We start from the raw sequence: 21590 nt of genomic DNA, 5'->3' as shown, positions 1-21590 counted from the left end.
AAATTACTAGAAGGACCAGCAGCAACCCATGAATTACCTTGAAAATTTTGGGAAGGGGGAGGCATTTGAAAATTTTGGGAGGGGGGAGGCATTTGAAAATTTTGGGTCTCAGGAAAGTTGAAATTTTGTGAACTATATTTCATACGTTCATCCTGATGACTGTATGTAAATACCTCCCTTGGTATTGTCCTGAAATCCGCAAACATCTGGTTGTTTTTCGGATTGGCCTCTTGAAAACGACGAACTCCGTCAACCTCCAACAATCCATCTGCCTGTGCAACATAAAATATTTACATATAGCTTAAAAATTTACATAAAATATCTACATATAGCTATATTTACATACAAGTTTTTGAAGAAAATACTTACATATAGCTGTTGATTAACCCCTCAGGCAAGGTATTCGCCTTCACGTTGGGGCTGACTTGGTTTACCGATGATCAACACGGTACGGTCCTGATACCACCGCATATAGCCCCCCTCAGTGATGGACCCCTCATCTCCTAGGTGGAGCCGTTGATGTCGGTTGTCCCATTCGTCGACATATCTACTGTTTGTTTCACCCCAGTCAACCGTAGGTTTTCTCCCCTTTAAGAGTCTACGAAGGTCACGCCACAGTCTTGGTTCCAACAAACCAACTTCATTTGGAATGGTTTGTATTATTCCAAATTGTCTAGCAACTCTCTGTGCTAGGTGTGGTTCCACCTCCTCCCAATGTATCAATGCGCCAATGTATGGCCATATGTGTTGACCATCCGTACAATATGGAGGTAGTAAGTGGAGGAAGGTGGAATACGGGGTCCACGAAAACTGTATTGTAAAAATATAAACGAATTGTAAATTTTAAATAACTTAAAAATATTTAAAACATAGAAATTAATATATATTACATGTTGGTTTTCTAACGTGTTAAAAAATGACCGGTAGGCACTTAGTACATGAGCAGGTGTCTGAACATGGGAGAACAATCCATGCCATCTATTTGCTAAACACTCGCTATAATTATATGGCGGCTTTTCTTTAAAAGGGGTGACGCGTGGGGCAATCCCTGACATTCTTTCCCACGCCCAATACTGCAACAACAACAACGACCCATCAATTCCCATTCTATCTGGCTTTGTAGCCTTAGAAAGATTCCTGTATAAACAAGCAAGAGTTGCAGAACCCCAACTCTTATGACCTTCATAGCTCAGGTCGTATACGAACTGTAAATAATTCAAATTTATATCAAAGGTGTTTGAATTATGAAACAGCTCTGAACCACAGAGGGCTAGAATAATCATTCTAGCCTTTTGCAGGCACAATTCATCGTTGTCGCCACAACAATTCAGGATTTTTTGGTACACATGTAACGTTAAGAGATGCCATTTTGTATTGAAAATAAAAGTTTTTGATGATCGAAAATGTTTTGCTTTTGCTTTTGAAAATAATTTATGTTTGTATTGTATGAGTGAGTGACTATCTTTCAGAGACATGCATCTATATTTTGTCCAAGGTTAGTTGATTATGAGTTGATGAGGATGATGGTGATTTTTTGGGGTTGAAAAAAAAAATGTTTTGTATAGTAGATATCTAGATATAAGCTCAAAAATATCACTGATGGTCCTTTAGTCATTGAAAAGACAGAAATACCTGAGTGTCACGTGGAGTGTTTAACAGAGAGGTGACGGTGAAACAGTCAAAGGACGAAATTTGATCCTTATCCTCCTGTAAAGGACTGTCTTTGTGGTTTTGGATTATAAGGGCTATTTATGTCTTTAACTAAAAAAATATATATTATTCTTTTATAAAATAAATATAGGTTTACAATCCGAATAGGACCTAATATTGCGCTCCTCGATCGAAAGATGGCATCCTATTCAGTTTTGTTAGGGTTTTCATCTCTCTGACTGTATTTTCGATTTATTTTTGCTAAAGAGTATTAAACCACCGTTGCAGGTTAATTAGTAATTAGTTACAACAACAACTGTACCCCAATTCCTGTGCGGGGTATGGGGGAGGTGAGCTGTAGACAATCATAAACTCTTAATTTTGTTTCATAAACTCTTAATTAGTAATCAGTTGAAACCGCTTTTTGTTTCATAAACTCTTAATTTTGCCGACAGATAATAATCATTAACGGCGGTCAAGGATGGGTCGCTCCTCCGTCGTTCTATCAATCCTCTTAATCGGTATTTTCTTTTTTTCAAATTCCAGTTATCTGAATCAGCCTCTTGTTTAGATATTTATTTATTTGTTGATGTACTTGATTTCAACTTTGTGTATAAATACAGAATGAAAGTAAACTTGTTACTTATTTTTCCTTTTTTCTAATTTTACTTATAAATTTAATATATGAACGTAAACAATGCAGTAATTCGATCTTACATTTATTAAATTTGTGTAAGGAATATTTTCATCCGTCTGAATTTGTTCATTTATTTTTGGGAAGTGACCTGTGCACCACCAGATTTTGACCGTATACCACTAAACATGCTATATAGTATTGTTCTGTACAACACTCTAAAGCACATTTGGTGGTGGACGGCCGTGTAATCACCCTTTAGTTTTGGTTATGATTTTAAGTGGCAAGATGGATGGTGTTTTATGTATTAACAAACATTAAACGTGTTACGGCCAACAGGTTGCCTCTCTGCAATTTCAATGGCGACAGAAGAGGACAAAAGTATTATTGGGATTGATCTTGGGACTAGCTTTTCTTGTGTTGGTGTTTATACGAATGGTCATGTTGAAATCATACCCAATGAGCAAGGAAACCGTACCACACCATCATGGGTGGCTTTCACAGACTCTGACAGGCTAATCGGCGAGGCTGCAAAGAATCAGGCATCTCTAAATGCCAAAAGGACCATCTTTCATGTTAAGAAACTTATTGGGAGTAAGTACGTCTGTGTGATTTATTTTTAATCTTCTTAATTATATATATGTTGTTTAATTAAGTTCCTTGTTTGATTGATAGATTTGAGGACAAAGAGGTTCAAAGACTCATGAAAGTCGTTCCATACAAAATTGTGAACATAGACGGGAAGCCTTATATCCAAGTTGAAATCAAGGATGGGGAAACCGAGGTTTTCAGTCCGGAAGAGATTACCGCAATGATTCTTACCAAAATGAAGGAGACAGCCGAAGCATTCCTTGGGAAGAGAATCACGGAAGCTGTTGTCTCAGTTCCTAGTAAGTCAACCTCGTTAAACAAACCCACAATCAAATTTTGAGGCAGAATGTTTTTTCTTTCTCCTAAATCAAGTGTTATATTTTGTCTTAAACTACTTTTGGACTTTACGTTTTTCCCCTAAATCACGTGTTATACCCAAACAAGTCAGAATGGTATGTTCAAAAAAGAAAAATAGGTTGTTTGGTCCTCTACGTGAAAAGCTTGCTAATTTCAGTTGATACTTTCTTTGTCTGCACGTAATCTACTTGTATGTGTTTTATATATGTATATATATAGATGTTATACCTTATATATTTGTGTATATATATATGTGTGTGTGTGTGTGTGTGTGTGTTATGTCTGTTAGAAAGATGTAATATATGTGTGTGTCTATTTGTCTGTAATGTGTGTGTGGGTTAAACATGTATGTCCTGTTCGTGACAAACACATGAGAATTGTGATATACGTATACTGTATTCAGATATGGACAATAGCAGCAACTTGTATAGGAGTGTTTAAAGTTTTATACAACTTTTGGACCCTTGGTTTGTCAAAGCCCTTCCTGACCCAAATTGAAATGGTAATCTTTTAGAAGACCTGAACCAAGATGATCAAAATTTTACCAGGTGTAGTGGTAAGTAAAGTAATTATGCATCTTATGATCCTTAAACATTGGTTTAATTGTTGCAGTATCCTTCAGCGATGAACAAAGGCAGGCTACCATGGATGCTTGTTTGATTGCTGGTTTCAAAGACGTATCACTGATTCTCGAACCTGCGGCTCTTGTTCGTGCATATGGTCTTGTTCGTGAATATGTTTTTGTATACGGTCAGCATAACAAGGATGATGAGGAAAAGAACATTGTTGTTATTGACCTGGTTGATGGGAAATGTGATGTTACTATCTTGGGAGTCGAGTATGGTCTTTTTGACCATCTTGCCATGGCCGATCTTGGAGGTAAGGAGCTGAACAACGACAATGATTTGTTTATGGGAGTCATGAAGAAGGCTATGAAGGATTCGGGGTTAGAGAAACATCAGATTGATGAAATCATTCTTGTTGGTGCGAGTACCAAGGTTGAACAACTTGTGAGGGATTACTTTAACGGGAAGGTCGAACCAAAGACAAGTGTCAACCCTGATGAGACAATCACTACCGGTGCGGCTATTTTAGGAGACGTGTTGGCTAGGGGAGCAGGGCCAGATCCGATGTGTTGATAGAATTAGTGTGGGCTGATGATTCTGAATTCTATCATCTTTATTCAACATTTGCTACCCCTTTCCTTTCATATATGTACATAATTCACAGCTTGTAAGCATAACTCATCACTTGTAGTAAAAACTTGAAATGATCTATCATTAAGTTTTCTTGGTTTCTTATTTTACCTTGTTAAGAATTAATATTAGTATATCAATGAAGTTGACTGTGGCTTGTATAAGGAAATAGTGTAGGACACTAATAACATTATCTATTGAGTACTCCGACACCCAATATCGAATTATATGGTATATTATTCCGAGGCGATCTGGAGTGAGTTTACCCTTGACTGAATTTAGGATATAGTGGACCACCATCTCGTACCGCAACATCTTGTTTCCTTGAAAACATGAAGTTTGACTGACTTGTAAATGTATAAATACATAGGAAACTTGAAAACATGAAGTTTGACTGTGACTTGTAAATGTATAAATACATAGAAAACTAATAATGTGTAAGATCATCGAGGCCACTGATTAAACTTCTGTAATAGCTCGGAATCTCGGATCAGTCGATGCCTTTCTTTGGCCGTAAGCCTGTAAGTGTGACTAATGTTCAAGCTCACACGACCTTCAACTTTTAGCTGAAGTGGGTTGTGGTATGAAGGATAAAATGGGAGGTATACAATCCCGAGGATGGCTGCAATGTCAGAATGTCTGTCCCCAAGGAGTTTTGTTGTCATTTAGGTGTAGAAGTTGTATACTCTATTTGGTTACAATTGTACTAGACTAGCGGTGTCACATTACCACCGTAGATTCAACCGCTCAAAGGTAAGTCAATGACTTGTATTGTGATTGCGTTAGTTCTGGAGAGAGTGTGGCAGAATGGGTGAATCAGTAAAGGTAAAACTTGGTTTGGGCTATAAAAGGGTTATTGTTTAGTACGGGTCATGATGGCAAAATCAGGCACAACACTTTGTATCCTTTTAATAATGATGAATCGTTAGTGTGTTATGATCCTGAAACACAATACATTAATACTCTAAACTTTTAATTAAGATTTTTAGGAGGTTGTCTGCACTCAAAAGTCAATTTTTGGTGACTTTCAACCCATTTGACCCGTTCCCTTTTTAGGTATTTTTTAAATTTCCTGTTTGAGATAACCACAACCCAACTTTAAAACAAAATTACAGCAGTTTCAAGCAGGGAGTCTAAAATTTTAGCTGGAAACCGTACATTTGAGGTCAAATCTATCCATAATATTTTCTGTAAGAGTTGGACCCTCTTTGAGTTTCAACTGAATCTCACAAAGCATGTTTCTTCCTTTTGAGCATTTGACTTTTCAAGTCAAACCATATATATTCAAATGATGTTTTGCAGGCTGTACTAGAGAGTGTTGCTAAAATCACACATGAGAAGACTAATACAACTAACACTCTAAGAGATGACATAAGTATCTTACCATGCCTATTTTACTTGTATCCCGTGTCATAGTTCTTTGAAAATAATTACTACAGTATAAGTTAGTGTAGCGGAATGTCTCCTCTTATACCTGTTCAGATGCCACCACAATGTTCTCTTTCATTTTGATATGATAATTGGCACAACCCTTATATACTTTTTTTTGTTCATTTAAAAATCCATACTAACTGTGGATTTTTTTTTTCTACCGACAGTGAAGATGAGGGCACACAAACACTGTGCAGATGATGAGCATCTACTATATTTTTTGTAACTAAAAACAACTACTCTATTAACTTCCGTGAATTAAAGTTTGTTACATTACATATTATGTTTATCCCTATTTACACCTTTACCTATCGTTAAAGTACAAATACAAAACACCAAAACTGCCTTACCCACTACTGTTAGTATATGATCACGTAAATTGAACGTATGTCCAGAAATGATTTAAGCCTATGGGGTCATACGTCTCGACACAAATGTAATTATAATTAATTAATATATTAAACGTAATTTATTAGTTAATTAGATCACGAAATATACTAACGACCGTTAGTTGATGTTAAAAGTTAATGGTACATAACTAACGGAGTTAACAGAGTAAGGCTATCTTTGTATTATGGAATTGAAAGAAGATTCTAGAAAAGCCCATGGGTTTGGACGGCCACATTAATGGGTTTTTAGAAAACCCTAAACTTGTTTTTCAAGTTATTTTTTGGTTATAAATACAAAGCTAAATCTTAAAGTTTTATATACAATTAAAATCTTAAGGTTTTCATAGTTTTCTGCTCTCCTCCCTTCTCTCTTGGCTTCGGCCAAAATCACCAAACACAAAGGGTTTCGGGTTTTGGTTGGTTCGAATTTAAGGGGTGATAACAAAGGTTGTTCGGTTCATGATTAAGTGATAGCACGCATACATTCTTGTGTTGTGTGTGCAATCGTAGAGAGATTTTATTTTAAACCTTATTATAAAGTTTCTTACTTTATCTTCTTCATATCAAAGGTACATGCTTTCCTCTTGGTTAACTAAGCTAGCGGCGCTAGTACTTCAGGTATCTTCACTATTGAATTATTTTCCTTAACTAAGCGTAAATCATGGGTTTATGACACTAGTTGTGGAACTCATATCTGTAATGAATTACAGGCACTTATGAAAAGAAGGAAGCTGAAGCCTGAAGCTTTGCAGTTGGTCGTAGGCAATGGTCTACCAACACCTGTTGAAGCTATTGGAGAATATCATTTAGTTCTTCCTTTCGGTTTAATAATTGTTTTAGACAATTGTCATTATGCACCATCTATTACTAGAGGTGTCGTTTCAGTTTCTTTGTTAAAAGACAACGGATTCATTAATGTTTTTAATGATATTGGTATTTCAGTTTCTAAAAATAATGTTCATTATTTTGATGCTATTGCTTATGATGGTATTTATGAAATTGATATGCGTGGTCGTGATTCAAATAATTCAATGTATAATGTTAGCAAAAGAGCCAAGACTAACTTGGACTCTACCTATCTTTGGCATTGTCATCTTGCACACATTGGCAAAAATCGCATTGAAAGAATTCAACGTGAATGGATCTTAAAATTAAATGATGAATCATTTGATAAATGCGAGTCATGTGTTTCCGGCAAGATGACAAGAAAACCTTTAGACATGTGTCAAGGAAAGGAGCTAGCTACTTCATAACTTTTACGGATGATTTCAGTCGTTATGGTTATGTTTACTTGCTTAAACATAAACATGAAGTGTTTGAAACATTCAAGGAGTTTAAAAATGAAGTAGAAAATCAACTCGGCAAAACCATCAAGATTCTTCGTTCGGATCGAGGTGGTGAATACTTAAGCCAAGAGTTTAAGGATTATCTGAAAGCGTGTGGAATTGTCCAACAGCTTACTCCTCCATACACTCCTCAACATAATGGAGTGTCTGAAAGGAGAAATCGAACCTTGCTAGACATGGTGAGATCTATGATGACCCTTACTACTCTCCCATTTTCATTTTGGGATTATGCTCTTGAGACTGCTGTACGCATTCTCAATATGGTTCCAACCAAGAAGGTTGACAAGACGCCATACGAATTATGGCATGAAGATGTCCCTAATCTGTCTTACTTAAGAGTCTGGGGATGTGAGGCACTTGTGAAGTGTGATACGCCTGACAAACTTGAACCCAGAACTACTAAGTGCATCTTTGTCGGATACCCTAAGGAAACGATGGGTTACGACTTCTATGATCCCGTCAAAAACACTGTTCGTGTTGCTCGCTATATTGAATTCTTTGATAAGAAATTAGCTCAAGAGAATAGTGGGAGGGTTGTAGAACTTGATGAGACTCAAGAGGAAGATGTGTCACCTTCTGAAACTCCTAGCAATCATCAACTTGGGGGGGGGGGAATGTTCAAAGTGATGAACCTCAAGTCGATGATAATGAAGCGATTCCACTTCGTAGGTCCGAAAGGACAAGACGTCCTACTGACAGACTATGTCTGATGGTAGAGGAAGACGTTTTAGGAGATCTCGATGAGCCTCCGAATTTCAAAGCTGCATTATCAGATCTAGAATATGACAAATGGCTTGAAGCTACGAAGGTGGAAATGAAATCCATGAAAGACAATCAAGTCTGGAGCTTGGTTGATCTTCCACAAAATGCTCAAACTGTCGGGTGTAAGTGGATCTTCAAAAAGAAGACGGACATGGATGGAAATATACACACCTATAAAGCTTGTCTCGTGGCGAAAGGTTATACTCAACGTTTTGGTGTTGACTATGATGAGACCTTTTCTCCAGTTGCGGACATTAGAGCTATTAGGATTCTCTTAGCCATAGCTGCGTACTATGACTTTGAGATATGGCAAATGGATGTTAAGACTGCCTTCTTAAATGGTTACTTGGATGAAGAAATCTATATGGATCAACCTGAAGGTTTAATTGATCCAAAACATCCCAACAAAGTATGCAAGCTTCAAAGGTCCATTTATGGACTAAAGCAAGCATCAAGAAGTTGGAATAAACGGTTTGATGAAGAAATCAAAAAGTTTAGTTTTATTCTAAATCCCGATGAGCCATGTGTATATCACAAAGCTAGTGGGAGTAATGTTACTTTCCTTGTCTTGTATGTTGATGACATATTGATCATAGGAAAACACATTCCAATGTTTCAAGATGTTAAATCCCATCTTGAAAAGTGTTCTGCCATGAAAGATTTAGGAGAATCGGCATTCATTCTTGGAATCAAGATCTACCGAGATAGATCAAAGCGATTAATTGGACTAAGTCAAAGTTCTTATATCGATAAGGTCTTGAAGCGATTCAAGATGTTGAATTCTAAGCGTGGGTCTATACCTATGCAAGAAGGACTTAGTTTATCTGTCAAACAGGGTGCTACTACACCTAATGAGGTGGAGCGTATGCGTAGAGTCCCTTATGCTTCGGCTGTGGGATCTATCATGTATACGGTTAGATGCACTAGACCCGATGTAGCGTTTGCGCAAAACATCGTTAGCCGATATCAACAGAATCCAGGTGAAAGCCACTGGACTACTGTTAAAAACATTTTGAAGTACCTACGAGCTACTAAAGATATGTTTTTGGTGTATGGAGGAAATCCAGACTTAGAGCTCAAAGTGACCTGATACTGTGATGCTGGATTTCAAACTGACAAAGATGACACGAAGTCTCAGTCAAGATTCGTCTTCATTCTTAACGGAGATGCTGTGGACTGGAAAAGCAAGAAGCAAACCACGGTTGCCATGTCTGCAATAGAGTCTGAGTACATTGCCGCCTCAGAAGCCGCAATGGAAGCAGTCTGGATAAGGAAGTTCATAAGCGGGCTTGACATTATGCTAGACGATATCACTATGTTCGAGAGCAGATCGAACTAAGGGAGATCAAATTACTCAAAGTTCACACAGATTTTAACTTAGCTGATCCTTTCACAAAAGCTTTGTCTAGGCCCAAGCTTGAAAGGCATGCCGAGGGCATAGGACTTAAATTAGCTAGTTATTTCATGTAAATATGTTGTTTCGGTATTTGGATAAGGGATGTTAAACAATTTATATTTACCATAATGAAATAAAGTACTTGATATGTTTGATTTCATTTAATATTAAATTGTGTCCTATATCTGCATGTTTAATCCTTGAATATTTTATTAAATATTCTAAATTGTCCATTATCGATTAATTATATGGGAATATAATTAAACTAAGACATATCTGAGTGATTGGTTATATTCTTGGAATATATAATGGATGGTCCTACCAAACGCACTTGATATCCATAGTTGATGCTTATTAGTATGTGGCCAAGAGGAGTTTGGTTATCTTTTGAGGGGAGAAGTTGTATACTCTATTCGGTGTGACGATTGAACTAGACCAGCGATGTCACATTACCACCACGGATTCAATCGCTCAAAGGTAAGTCAATGACTTGTATTGTGATGGCATTAGTCCTGGAGAGAGTATGGTCGGATGGGTGGATCAGTAAATGTAAAACTTGGTTTTGCCAATAAACAGTTATTGTTTAGTACAGGTCGTGAATGGTAATATCAGGCTCTCAAAAGTGGATTTTCAGCAACTTTCAACCTATTTGACCCGTTCCCTTTTTAGCTATTTCAAGGAGGGTTTAAAAATTTTAGCTGGAAACGGTACCATTATGTAGGTTGGTGTCTATGTCCTTCATTCACTCTAGATATTACATTTATGTTTTGTGGTAAAATCTATCCATAATACTTTTTTTAAGAGTTTGAACCACCTTTTGAGTCTCTATAGGCATTGAAAGAGTCCAAATCTATTTCAACTGAATCTCACAAATAATATTTCTTCTAGTTGAACATTTGACTTTTCAAGTCAAACCATAAATGATGTTTTGCAGGCTGTCTGCAGCGGAGACTGTTGCTAATACCAATGATAATCTAAGAGACGACACATAAGTATCTTACCATGCCTATTGTAGCGGAATGTCTCCCCTTATCACGTACTGTCTAATTGCCACTACAATGTTCTCTCTCATTTTGATATGATAATTGAGACACCCTTACATACCTTTTGTTCATTTTGATGTTGTGCATTCCAAACCTTATCAGCAAATCTTTTAGGTACGTACTTCTCAAGAAATAAATGGATTTCTTAAGCTTAAACACTTTGCACTTAATTATCATTTTTAACCAAACCTTCAGGTTTTAAAAAAATAAACCTCTTCTTCTAACTGTTCATTTAATGAGGCGGATTTAAGATCATATTGATAAACTGGCAGATTCATTTTAGCAGCAAGGCATAGAAGTCGTCTAATAATTTCAAAATGAGCACACCCCTTTGCAACTGGCCTTGCCTTGAACTTTTGAACTCAGCCATCTGCATGGTATTTCACTTTGAATACCCAAGGGTCTTTACTGTTTGGAAGATCAACCAGCTTCCATATGTGATCATTCTCGTTTGACTGCCAATCTTTGAAGTTCATGTGGTGAGCAGAGTCATACTGGAATGTGGTCATATGGAGATAGGTATGGAGCACTTGATGTTGTTCCTGTTTCAAGTTGTTGGTGTTTTTTGTGACAAGATTTTGTTCTTGTTTGGAGTCGTGTTGTTCTGCTATTTGACAGCAACATTCTAAGTTTACTCTTACTTCTGCGGTATTGCTTTTCTGCCATAACCAACCTTCTTCATTAAACTTGATGTCCCTTCTAATAATATGTTGGGAGAAAGTATGTCTGTATGACCTTACTTACAATCCTAAATGTATATTGTTTTAGATCCTTGTTTTTGATGGACAGATATGATGACGAAGAGGTTCAAAGGCTCATGAAAGTCGTTCCATACAAAATCATGAACAGAGACAGGAAGCCTTATATCTAAGTTGATATCAAGGATGGGGAAACCGAGGTTTTTAGTCCTGAAGAGAATACCGCAATGATTCATACCAAAATGATGGAGACAATTACGGATGCTGTTATCTCAGTTCCTTGTAAGTCAACCAATTTTTGGGTCATAAGTCTTGCACCACTTTTGGAGTTTTGGTTAACTTAAAATTTTAAGGGTAAGAATGGGGCAGAAATATATACCCAAACGGGTCAGAATGGGCTGTTTAAAAATTAGGTGCATCTTCAAACCCTACTCAACAAGTTCCCAAGTTCTTAGGGCGAAAATAGAGTCTTCATTTTAAGACTCCAGAACAATAACTTTGTTCCTTAAACATTGAAATAATGGTTTGCGAATGAGAGGCTGGGAATAAGAAAGAAAGGCTGCATGTGGCTTCTTTTCCTTATTTAGCTCTGATACTAGTAATGAACGAGAGCAAGTACCCGCGCATTGCGGCGGTGAGATGGTGAGGTGATAGGTCATAGAGTGTGATAGCCAAATGCCTTAACCGTACGGGCTCCGTCCTTGGATTTAAAAATTCATCGAAAGTATATCGAATGACATCTCTAATGAAAGAGCATGAAATTTTAAAAACACCCATATAACTTTTATAATTTATCGATGTACGGTTTTTGAGATAAAATATTTTGAATGAATTGGAGGAAGAAATGATTTATGGAGGAGAGAAAAAAAAATGATTGGTTGAGATTTGAGGAGAGAGAAAGGGTGTTAGGTAAATATAGAATTGATATATGGGCATTTTGAGAAAATAAATGTTGAAACTTAAAATGTAAACAAGGAAGATCTGCTTTATAATATAGTATAGATATAGATATAGATATGTTGGTTAAGGCGGTTAAGGAGTTCATGAGAAGTGCTTACGACTTTAGTAACAAATATGTGTTTCTTTATTCGTCTTGGATACCGAAAAAAGATCAACTTTTTTATGTGGAGACTCGTGATGGACCTGATTCCAACAGTGGAGGCTTTGAAGGCTAGAAATTGTTATATTGATAATGCAGGCTGTGTTTTGTGAGGAAGGGCTTGATCTGTTAACCATCTCTTCTGCTCATGTGAGTTGGGCAACCTGGTTTGGCAGTGCATGGTGCAAGGCTTTGAAGGCTAGAAACTTTGTTCTGCTCATGTGACTTTCAACGCATGCGACTTTTAACTATTTGGCAAGTTCGATAACTTGAAGAATAAATTAGTATAATGACTAAAAAGGACACTTTATATCAATGCTGAAACATCTGGATTTTCTAAATTTAGCAATTTATTCTATATACCAATAAACTAAAACAAGATTATAGCATTTATTGATCGACATGTGGCGTAATATTTAAAAGACACGTGTCTCCTTAATTTATATTTAAAAAACAATTTTTAGCTATAGATACCATATATAAGTATTTAATAAATAATCTTTATGTATTCGTTTACAAATATAAAACTTGGAAGAATTTGAGTTTGTTTCAAACTCCATTGTTAAACTTTACTTTGTTTTTTTGTTTTGATATGTGAATCATCAACGAATAAATAAGGTTTTTATTTTCTTTTATATATCTTAAACTCCATTGTTTTGATGTTTGTTTAAGAAAATATCGTTAATAATACTAATAATTTATTACTAGAGTTTAGACTCGTGTCCTACACTGGACGCGGGGTTTACGATATTATCAATATTAGATCTTTATACATTTAAGTCATAAAAGCTTATAGTTTTGAAGATATACGTATCTAAGTGTTATATTTTGCAAGTTGTATAAGGTTCTTCACTGTCATTATTAGTCAAGACATATTGATGGAATTGTTTGTCGTGGTCATTCTATAAGGTACATGCTATAATAACTTTTTCATTATAAAATATTTTGAAACCAGTTGTACTCATAATGTGATTGAGAGATATAATGAATCTTGAATGGAGTTCATATTGATTTGGATTTAGTATTCAAGTAACTCTCTGTTGTAAATCTTCTTTTGTTATGTGATCGTCCCATGTTCTCTAATTCCTATTGTGTTTTGGATAATCATCATCTCTTATTATATTTGGGATATGTATCTAGAGTTTAAATTGTTTTTATATTAAATATTTATAATTTATAAAAATCTAATCTAATATTTGTTACTAAGTCATTAGATTTTGAAATAAATTTGTGTAGATAATATTTCTGTTGAGTCCCAATGAATGTTGTAAATTTAATTATGACAAATCTGTATGTAAACATTTGTAAATCTTTTGGTTCTTGTATACCTTTGATATGCCATTATAAACATCCGGGCCTTGCGGATGATTTTTGATAGATCCAGGATACGAGTTCTTCTGATCATTAACGATATCATCAGCCATGAAAACAATAATGTGATCCCTTTTCACTTTCCCCTTAATCAACATTTGGTACGCTCCACATATGTCAGCCAGTTGGAAAACAGCGGAGTTATGGCTAATTTAAAACGTTTCCGTCATTATTTATTACTAACTTTTTATTATTATTATTTTTTTTTTTACTTACGTTAGATTTTCAAGTATACAGGAGAAGTGTTTATTTGGTTTTAATTGGGCCAATTGTCTAAACAAAGTCAGGGTTGATAAAATTAATTTTGGTGTTTCTGTAAGCCTACTTTTGGATATCTTAGTTATACTTGGATTGAATAGGATCAGATTTAAATGTGGGCTGGAATTTGGGTTATTTACTGGGCCAACAGATATTATGAGCTGGTTATTGTTTTATTTATTTTGGCTAAATTTGATTGCAAAGAAAAGGTAGAATATTGGGCACATTCAAGGTCCCTTTGCAATTATCCGATTATCTATACTTATATATATATATATATAGGGTAGAATTCCAGAGAGAAGGCTCTAAAGGAGAGAAAGGAGAGAAGGTTCGTTTTTTATTTTTTTTTAGCTTGTTTTTTTGATTATTTTTCTTTTTCTCACTTTTTTTTATTCTTTTTTTAATTAATTTAATCCATATAAAAATATAAAAAAATATAAAAAAATAAAAAATTTCTAACCCGAGTTAGTGAGTTATATATATGTAAGGGTACAGTACGGGCTTCACCCTTAAGGATATTAATAAGGAGTAGCTGGTGAGAGTGATTGGTCATAGAGAGTGATAAGTCATAGGGGGTGATCGGTGATGGGGTGACCAACCTAATGGGCTTCGCCCTTAGCTATTATGGCTCTGCCATAAGCCGAGAGGCTTCGCCTATAGCTTACGGGCTACGCCCTTTGAAAAAAAAATATTTTAAAAAAAATTTTTAAAATTTTTATATGGAATAACTTAATTAAAGAGAGAATAAAAAAAGTGAAAACAAGTTTAAAAAACAAGTTAAAAAAAATCAAAAACTAACCTTCTCACCCTTCTCTCCTTAAGGTACCTTCTCATTTGATCTCTATTCTATATATACATATAGGGGGATGGGAATATAAGGCTGTCGGGTATCTAAGCTTAGGTGTGGAACACTCACATATTGTTTTTTTAATCCATAAAAATCATGGGGACCCATGCATTTATTCATTAAACAAGAAATAATAAAATATTAGTAGGTGAGGGGTTCCACACCTAAGCTTAGGTGTCAGACAGCCTTATATTCCCTTTTCCCATATATATATATATATATATATATATATATATATATATATATATGCTTCTATATTACGATATAAAACTTACTCACCCTACTATAAAACAAAAGGTTGAAAATGTCTCCATACAAAATGACTATCATACCCTTAATAAATAAATAATTTGTTTAAATTCATTCATTTAAACATCTCCACTTAAAATACGTATAGTACCCTTAATTAAATAGTTTACAACATAGATCCCTTAACTACTAAAATAGCTACACTACTCTTTTTATATCAATTATTGCTTTTACAATAATAACCACACCATCATCACCCGTCACGCCACCACCAATAACAACCATCATCGCCACCACCGTTGCAGCCGAATTGTGCGAATGAAATGACACTATTTTTACAACATGGGTTTCAAGATTTAATAATGTTATTGGTTTACATACCCGTACATATAAGAGAAAAGATAATATAAGACTGTCCTACACCTAACTTTATGTGTGAAACCCCTCACATACTAATATTTTATTATTTATTGTTTAATGAATAAATGTCTGAGTCCCATGATTTTTATGGTTTAAAAAATTAATATGTGAGTATCCGACATCTAAACTTAGATACCTAACAACCTTATATATGTTGAATTTTGAGTTTCATGATTTAAAGAATTTGAGAAAAGGTTTACATGGAATTTCAAAATTTCATCTTTTTTTCCAATCAAATATGATAAATGATGAAATTTAGATTCTGATTTTTAAAATTCTTTAAAAAATTCAGCAAACCAAACATCCCTTAAATGTTTTAATCTTCGTAGATTGTTTTATTCAAGAAATCAAGTAGTTGAAGAAGCAAAGGTAAAGTTTTAATGGTAGATAGTTGGATATATATGGAACCATCAGCACTGATTTTTAAGGTCAACCTCCAAAAACATGCTGATTTTAATAGGGGGCTCTAAGGTTGTCAAAAACTCACTCTATTTGCACATGAAGTTCATAGTAACTCACCTGAACTGCGTAGTTCTTGAATCCTGATGAACCCGCCACCAAGATAGCCCATATTTCGCCATCGTCTCGTGGGGGTAAGGAGAACAGGAAAGCTACCAAGACAATAAGAATCCCCAGAAGGAAAATGCACTTTCCCATCGTGCAATCTTGAAGAGATCAAAAGAATAAAGAGTGGTTATAAGGGGTAGGATGGTATGCAAAATTGCAAATTCTATATCCTGTTTTGATTTTTTATATAAAGAGATATATCCAATGTACAATTTATCCTCCGCAAGAAGTAGTAAATTTATCAACTTCATGGTCACTACTTTTTCAACTTCACAAATGCTACATTTTCATGAAAAACTAAATAAATCAGGAGCAAGACATTTTATTTTAAAAGGAAACCAGATCATGAGTAGAACTATGAACACTAATTCGACAATTTCAAAAATATATAATAACATGCAAAACAGAGATATCTACTTGCACGAATTTGTGAACTTTTTGTAGAAAAAAAATCTCTGTCTTTGATCAAATGCACACTAGTTTGATGTAGTATATCTAAATTCTTAAAAAGCCTATGAACACACATACATTTACTAAACAGTTTCCCAATTTTTTTTTTATAATAACTTGATATATTTTCATCTTTTATAGAAACAAACAACAAATGGAATTATCGTATATACCTGAAAAAATAGCAATGATGAGTTTCTGCAGTTTCGATAACGACAACAATGCTAGGAACGTACAAACCTGCAAGAAGTAATAGAATTTATCAATAATTTGTACGTAAAAACGACGTATAACACAGTGGCCGTTATTAAATATTGATCATTTTGGTTTCCATTAGTAGCAAGTATTCCCAGATTCTTTACATCAATAAAAGTCATGAATAGAACTGAATTGCAGTAAGTTAATTGAACAAAATAGTCAAACTACTTTGACTTTCTTTTGGGGGTCAATAAAAAGAATTTTAGAACTTTGAAGTTTACCTTGAAATCTGATGGGCAAAACGTTATACGAGTATATGTCAAAGTAGCTCGTTTGACTTTCTATTTGCAAGTTTGTAGTAATAAGCAACTGACCATGATATATGTCTAAACAGAGTATGGTTTTCCAAACAACAACCCGCATAAACCAAAACCATAAATTAGATTCTATAAACGAAGAAACCATAAACGTTTTGGTAAAATATTATATATTAAACGAAAATTTAGTAAAGGGACTTGGTTGTAAATTGATTTGGAAAATATTTCAAAAACCTTTCTTAACAAAGTAAAGCTTAAAAACTTCAAAAATCCATAAAAATTTTACACTTTTGTCAACCAAACTGAAAACTTGGATTTAGTTTTAAAACATTCTTTTACGCCTTTTCGACGTACAAAGTTCGAAACTTGGTGAGTGTTGTCGGTATATTTAGTTATAATCGGAAAATATCGAAAATTTTAGCAAATTAGGGATTTCCACATTTACCTTAAATTTGTGCAATAAGAATGTTTGTAGTGATGTCGTTCAAGATAATGTGACTGTATCCAAGCAAAATTTGGGACTATACTTTCGAATTTGATGAATGAGAAAAAAAAGGGGCTTTGTGTTTAGTTGAAAAAAAAAAGAAGGGGTTTTGTGTTTTTCTTGGGGACTACGGAAATAGGGTTTCCAATATTGCCAGGTGGGGGATTACTAGACTGATCAGAGAGGTTTTGGAAGATATTTGGGAAATGTTACTATATTTGATAGATTATGAAATTAATGATAGATGTACGGATATATATATATATATATATATATATATATATACTACGAGTAGTACTCACTAACCGTCATTAGCTTCTAACAAACTTCTGTTAAAATGTTTATTTAGATATTAGGCTATCTCCAATGGGGTGTCTTTGGGTGCTCTTAGGTGCCCTTGTATATCCTTTGCCGTTGAAGTTTTTCCAAAACTAAGGATTTTTTGAAGGATGTTCTTACTTGTCCTTACCTAATATATTTTTGTTTTTAGTGTAGGGAAAAGGATATGTAAGGATATTTGTATAGTTGAAGATAAAATTATAAGATTTGAAGGATTTGTAAGGATGTATAAGAATTTGTAAGGATTTATAAGGATTTGTAAGAATATGATGTGACCGCTCAAAAGATAGCCTTAGATTCAACTAGATTTTTATAGTTGTTATCGGTTTTTTTACTTGGTGAATATAAATTGCATTTTAATTTTGATGTTGTGTCTAAACTTTATAACTTATGATAGAAAGGAATTTAGTACTAGTAAGACTAGTAAGCATTTAATGTCGTTTCGTTGTCAATAATGTCTCATCGCCTAAAAGTTTTACGAAATATTCCTACTTATGATACAAATTTACAACATTTATCTAATAAAAAGACTAATTATATTTAATTTCTTTTCTTAAAATATAGATAGTATGTATTAATAATTTAATATACATTAATATTAATATGTTATATGTATATATATACATATATATATATGATATAAAAAAATATTTATATTTAAAACTACTTTTTAAGTATAGTTGATTAGCTATTAAAATACGTAAACGAATTGAACATAAGCGAACAAATGTTCACGAACATAAATGAACGAACTTTCACGAACAGATTATCGAACGTTCATAAACATAAATGAACGAACGAGAGCTTTGTTCATGTTCTTTCATTTAACTAAACGAACAAATTTTTGTGTTCAAGTTCTTTCATTTAACTACACGAACGAACACGAACGAACTTCCCACCGAACAGTTCGTGAACTGTTCAGTTCGTTTACAGCCCTAGTAGTAGCAGGGGTGGCTTAATAGTTAATTGAACTTAGGCGTAACCTAGAGCCCCTAATATACTAAGGCCCCCAAAAAATAAGCCCACTCAATTTTATTTTTTTTAATCTTCACCTCCTATGTACGACGGCAAAGAAGAAACATATAACAACCATAGTAAAATTGAACAAACACAAACAACGAAGTGCTAGATAAAATCCAAATCATCGTCGTTTCGATCAACAAAGCGTAAAACATTGGTCAAGTTATATACGCTCTTCACTCTCTCGTTGTCTGTCGTTTCCCGCTCCATCCCTCTGCTTTATTAGGTTAATTATATTAATTCAATAAAACTAATATAAGTTGTTTCTCTTTTATTATATTTAACGATTAATACGTACTGTTTTTTAATAAATGTTTGATGAATCTATTTGTAAAAAAAAAGCATAAAGATGAAGTTTGTTTATATCTTGTGTAATTTAAACCGTTTTCGAGGCATATTTTTACTGATTTTATGACGGAAAAGGTTTCTTGTAAAAGACTTTTAAAAGGCCCCGAAATTCATCCCGCCTAAAGCCACCGAAAACGTTAAGCCGACACTGGTAGTAGGATTAATGAGGTTACATATACACATGTGTTTAATTATGAGTAGAGTGTAATATATATGTGTAAGGCACGTAATTAGGTGTTAAATGAAATCCATAAACTAGTCTTATTTGTGTGAAATGTGGTGTTACGAACCCTGTAGCTAGCCATTGAGATACATCATGACTAAGCTACTATTGAGTCCCAACCCGCGGAAATTGCAAAATGCTATTCTGTTATGCATGATACATACACATGTTCTATCATTTCATACCTTACCGAATATTGTTTTAAAACTCGGAAAACATAATCATGATCATACTTACAAACCCGCCAAAAGTGTATTCATAGCTATGGAATAAAGAATATACGTTAATCTTAAGATTTAAAGCATCTTAATGAGAACTAGTACCAAAAAAGTAATCTATTGAATTTAATTTTAAAGAAAACAAAGGGTTTGTATTAGTTATATATAGACAATTAGACATAACACACAAAAGAATCCAAATCTAAGATGTAACCCTCATGTACAAAAAGGCTGCTCAATTGAAAAAGTTATATCAAGTTATGTTGAAGAAGAAACACAAAACAACTAACTCGTAATCATGTGTTGGTATATTTGTATGCAAATTATATTGGTATTTATGCGTATAAATATGTTACGATGACATGGATACATCATGATATTTAAAATCAAAATGTTTTATAGCACGTTTAATTAGTTACCGTAAACACTAGTTATCTATATCTATACTATACGAGAGCAAGTACCTGCGCGTTGCGGCGATGAGATGATGGGGGTGATAGGTCATAAAGTGTGATAGCCAAATGCCTTAGCCGTACGGGCTCCGCCCTCGGATTTAAAAATTCGTCGAAAGTATATCGATTGACATCTCTAATGAAAGAGCATGAAATTTTAAGAACACCCATATAACTTTTATAATTTATCGATATACGGTTTTTGAGATAAAAGATTTTTAATGAATTGGAGGAATAAATGATTTATGGAGGAAAGAGAAAACAAATGATTTGTTGAGATTTGAGGAGAGAGAAAGAGTGTTAGGTAAATATAAAATTGAAATATGGGCATTTTGGGAAAGTAAATGTTGAAATTTAATATGTAAACAGGGGAGATCTACTTTATAATATAATATATAGATATATAAATTACTATGTCTTTTACCCGCATGATGTACGGTTATTTAAAAATGTTGTTTTAGTTATATGAATATTTATAATAACTTTTAACAACTATACATTATTTAGGCATGTACATATAAATTTATATTATCATTAAATGGAAATTTTTACATTTATTGAAATAGTTTAATTCAAAATATAACTCTTATTACTTATGAAAATCTTTGCATTTATATAAAAACATACGTTATCAAATATTCATATTAACTATCACATATTATACTTCATGCAATACTAATGCACATAAAATAAGTTAAAATATACATATAATGTAAAATCATAACGATCTTTTATTTTTTGCAAAGTGATATGTGACTTATTAGAATTTCATAACACTCTTTCAAAGAAAATAGTTTCATAAAACTTACTTCATCAAATAATAAAATTCGTAAAAGTTGAAAAGTTTTAATTAGATATAGTTAGAAACCAAATTCAAATTATAATTAGATTACAAAGAACAAACCTATGATTCAAATTACGTTGAATTCACCTAGTAATTGATAATAGTTTTTATAAACGTAAAATCACCATCACGAAAAGGATAAAAAACTATATTACAATGTGATACATAATATTGGTTATATTGGATAGTAAAATTAAGAAATGAATAATTTGAAAACCAAATATTTTTCAATTTTAAAAATAGATTTTAAATTCATACGGTTTCTATTATGATATAGAATGTGATTTTTTACTTTTATTTTTGTAAGATTTTTTTTATATATAGATTTTATTTTTATTTAATTTAATAGTTTTAGATAATATAATTTTGTAGATTTATATATTGTAAAAAAAT

General features: G+C 33.6%; 1 protein-coding gene across 1 annotated transcript; it reads left to right on the top strand.

Moving 5' to 3' along the window:
* Positions 1-2643: 2643 nt before the first annotated feature.
* Positions 2644-4480, top strand: LOC122597146 (heat shock 70 kDa protein BIP1-like). Its single transcript, XM_043769778.1, has 3 exons — positions 2644-2882; positions 2960-3174; positions 3845-4480. Exons 1-3 carry the CDS (start codon positions 2644-2646, stop codon positions 4369-4371), a joined length of 981 nt encoding a protein of 326 aa, XP_043625713.1. The 3' UTR covers positions 4372-4480.
* Positions 4481-21590: the final 17110 nt, after the last annotated feature.

Source organism: Erigeron canadensis, chromosome 4, assembly GCF_010389155.1.
Source record: "Erigeron canadensis isolate Cc75 chromosome 4, C_canadensis_v1, whole genome shotgun sequence".
Taxonomy (NCBI): Eukaryota; Viridiplantae; Streptophyta; class Magnoliopsida; order Asterales; family Asteraceae; genus Erigeron; species Erigeron canadensis.
Note: the sequence above shows the minus strand (reverse complement) of the source record. Positions and strands in the feature narration are given on the sequence as shown.

Coding starts and splice junctions, on each gene's coding strand:
- LOC122597146 (XM_043769778.1), top strand. CDS start 2,644: ATGGCGACAGAAGAGGACAAAAGTATTATTGGGATTGATCTTGGGACT. Junction 2,883..2,959: donor AAGAAACTTATTGGGAGTAA/GTACGTCTGTGT, acceptor TTTGATTGATAG/ATTTGAGGACAAAGAGGTTC. Junction 3,175..3,844: donor AGCTGTTGTCTCAGTTCCTA/GTAAGTCAACCT, acceptor TAATTGTTGCAG/TATCCTTCAGCGATGAACAA.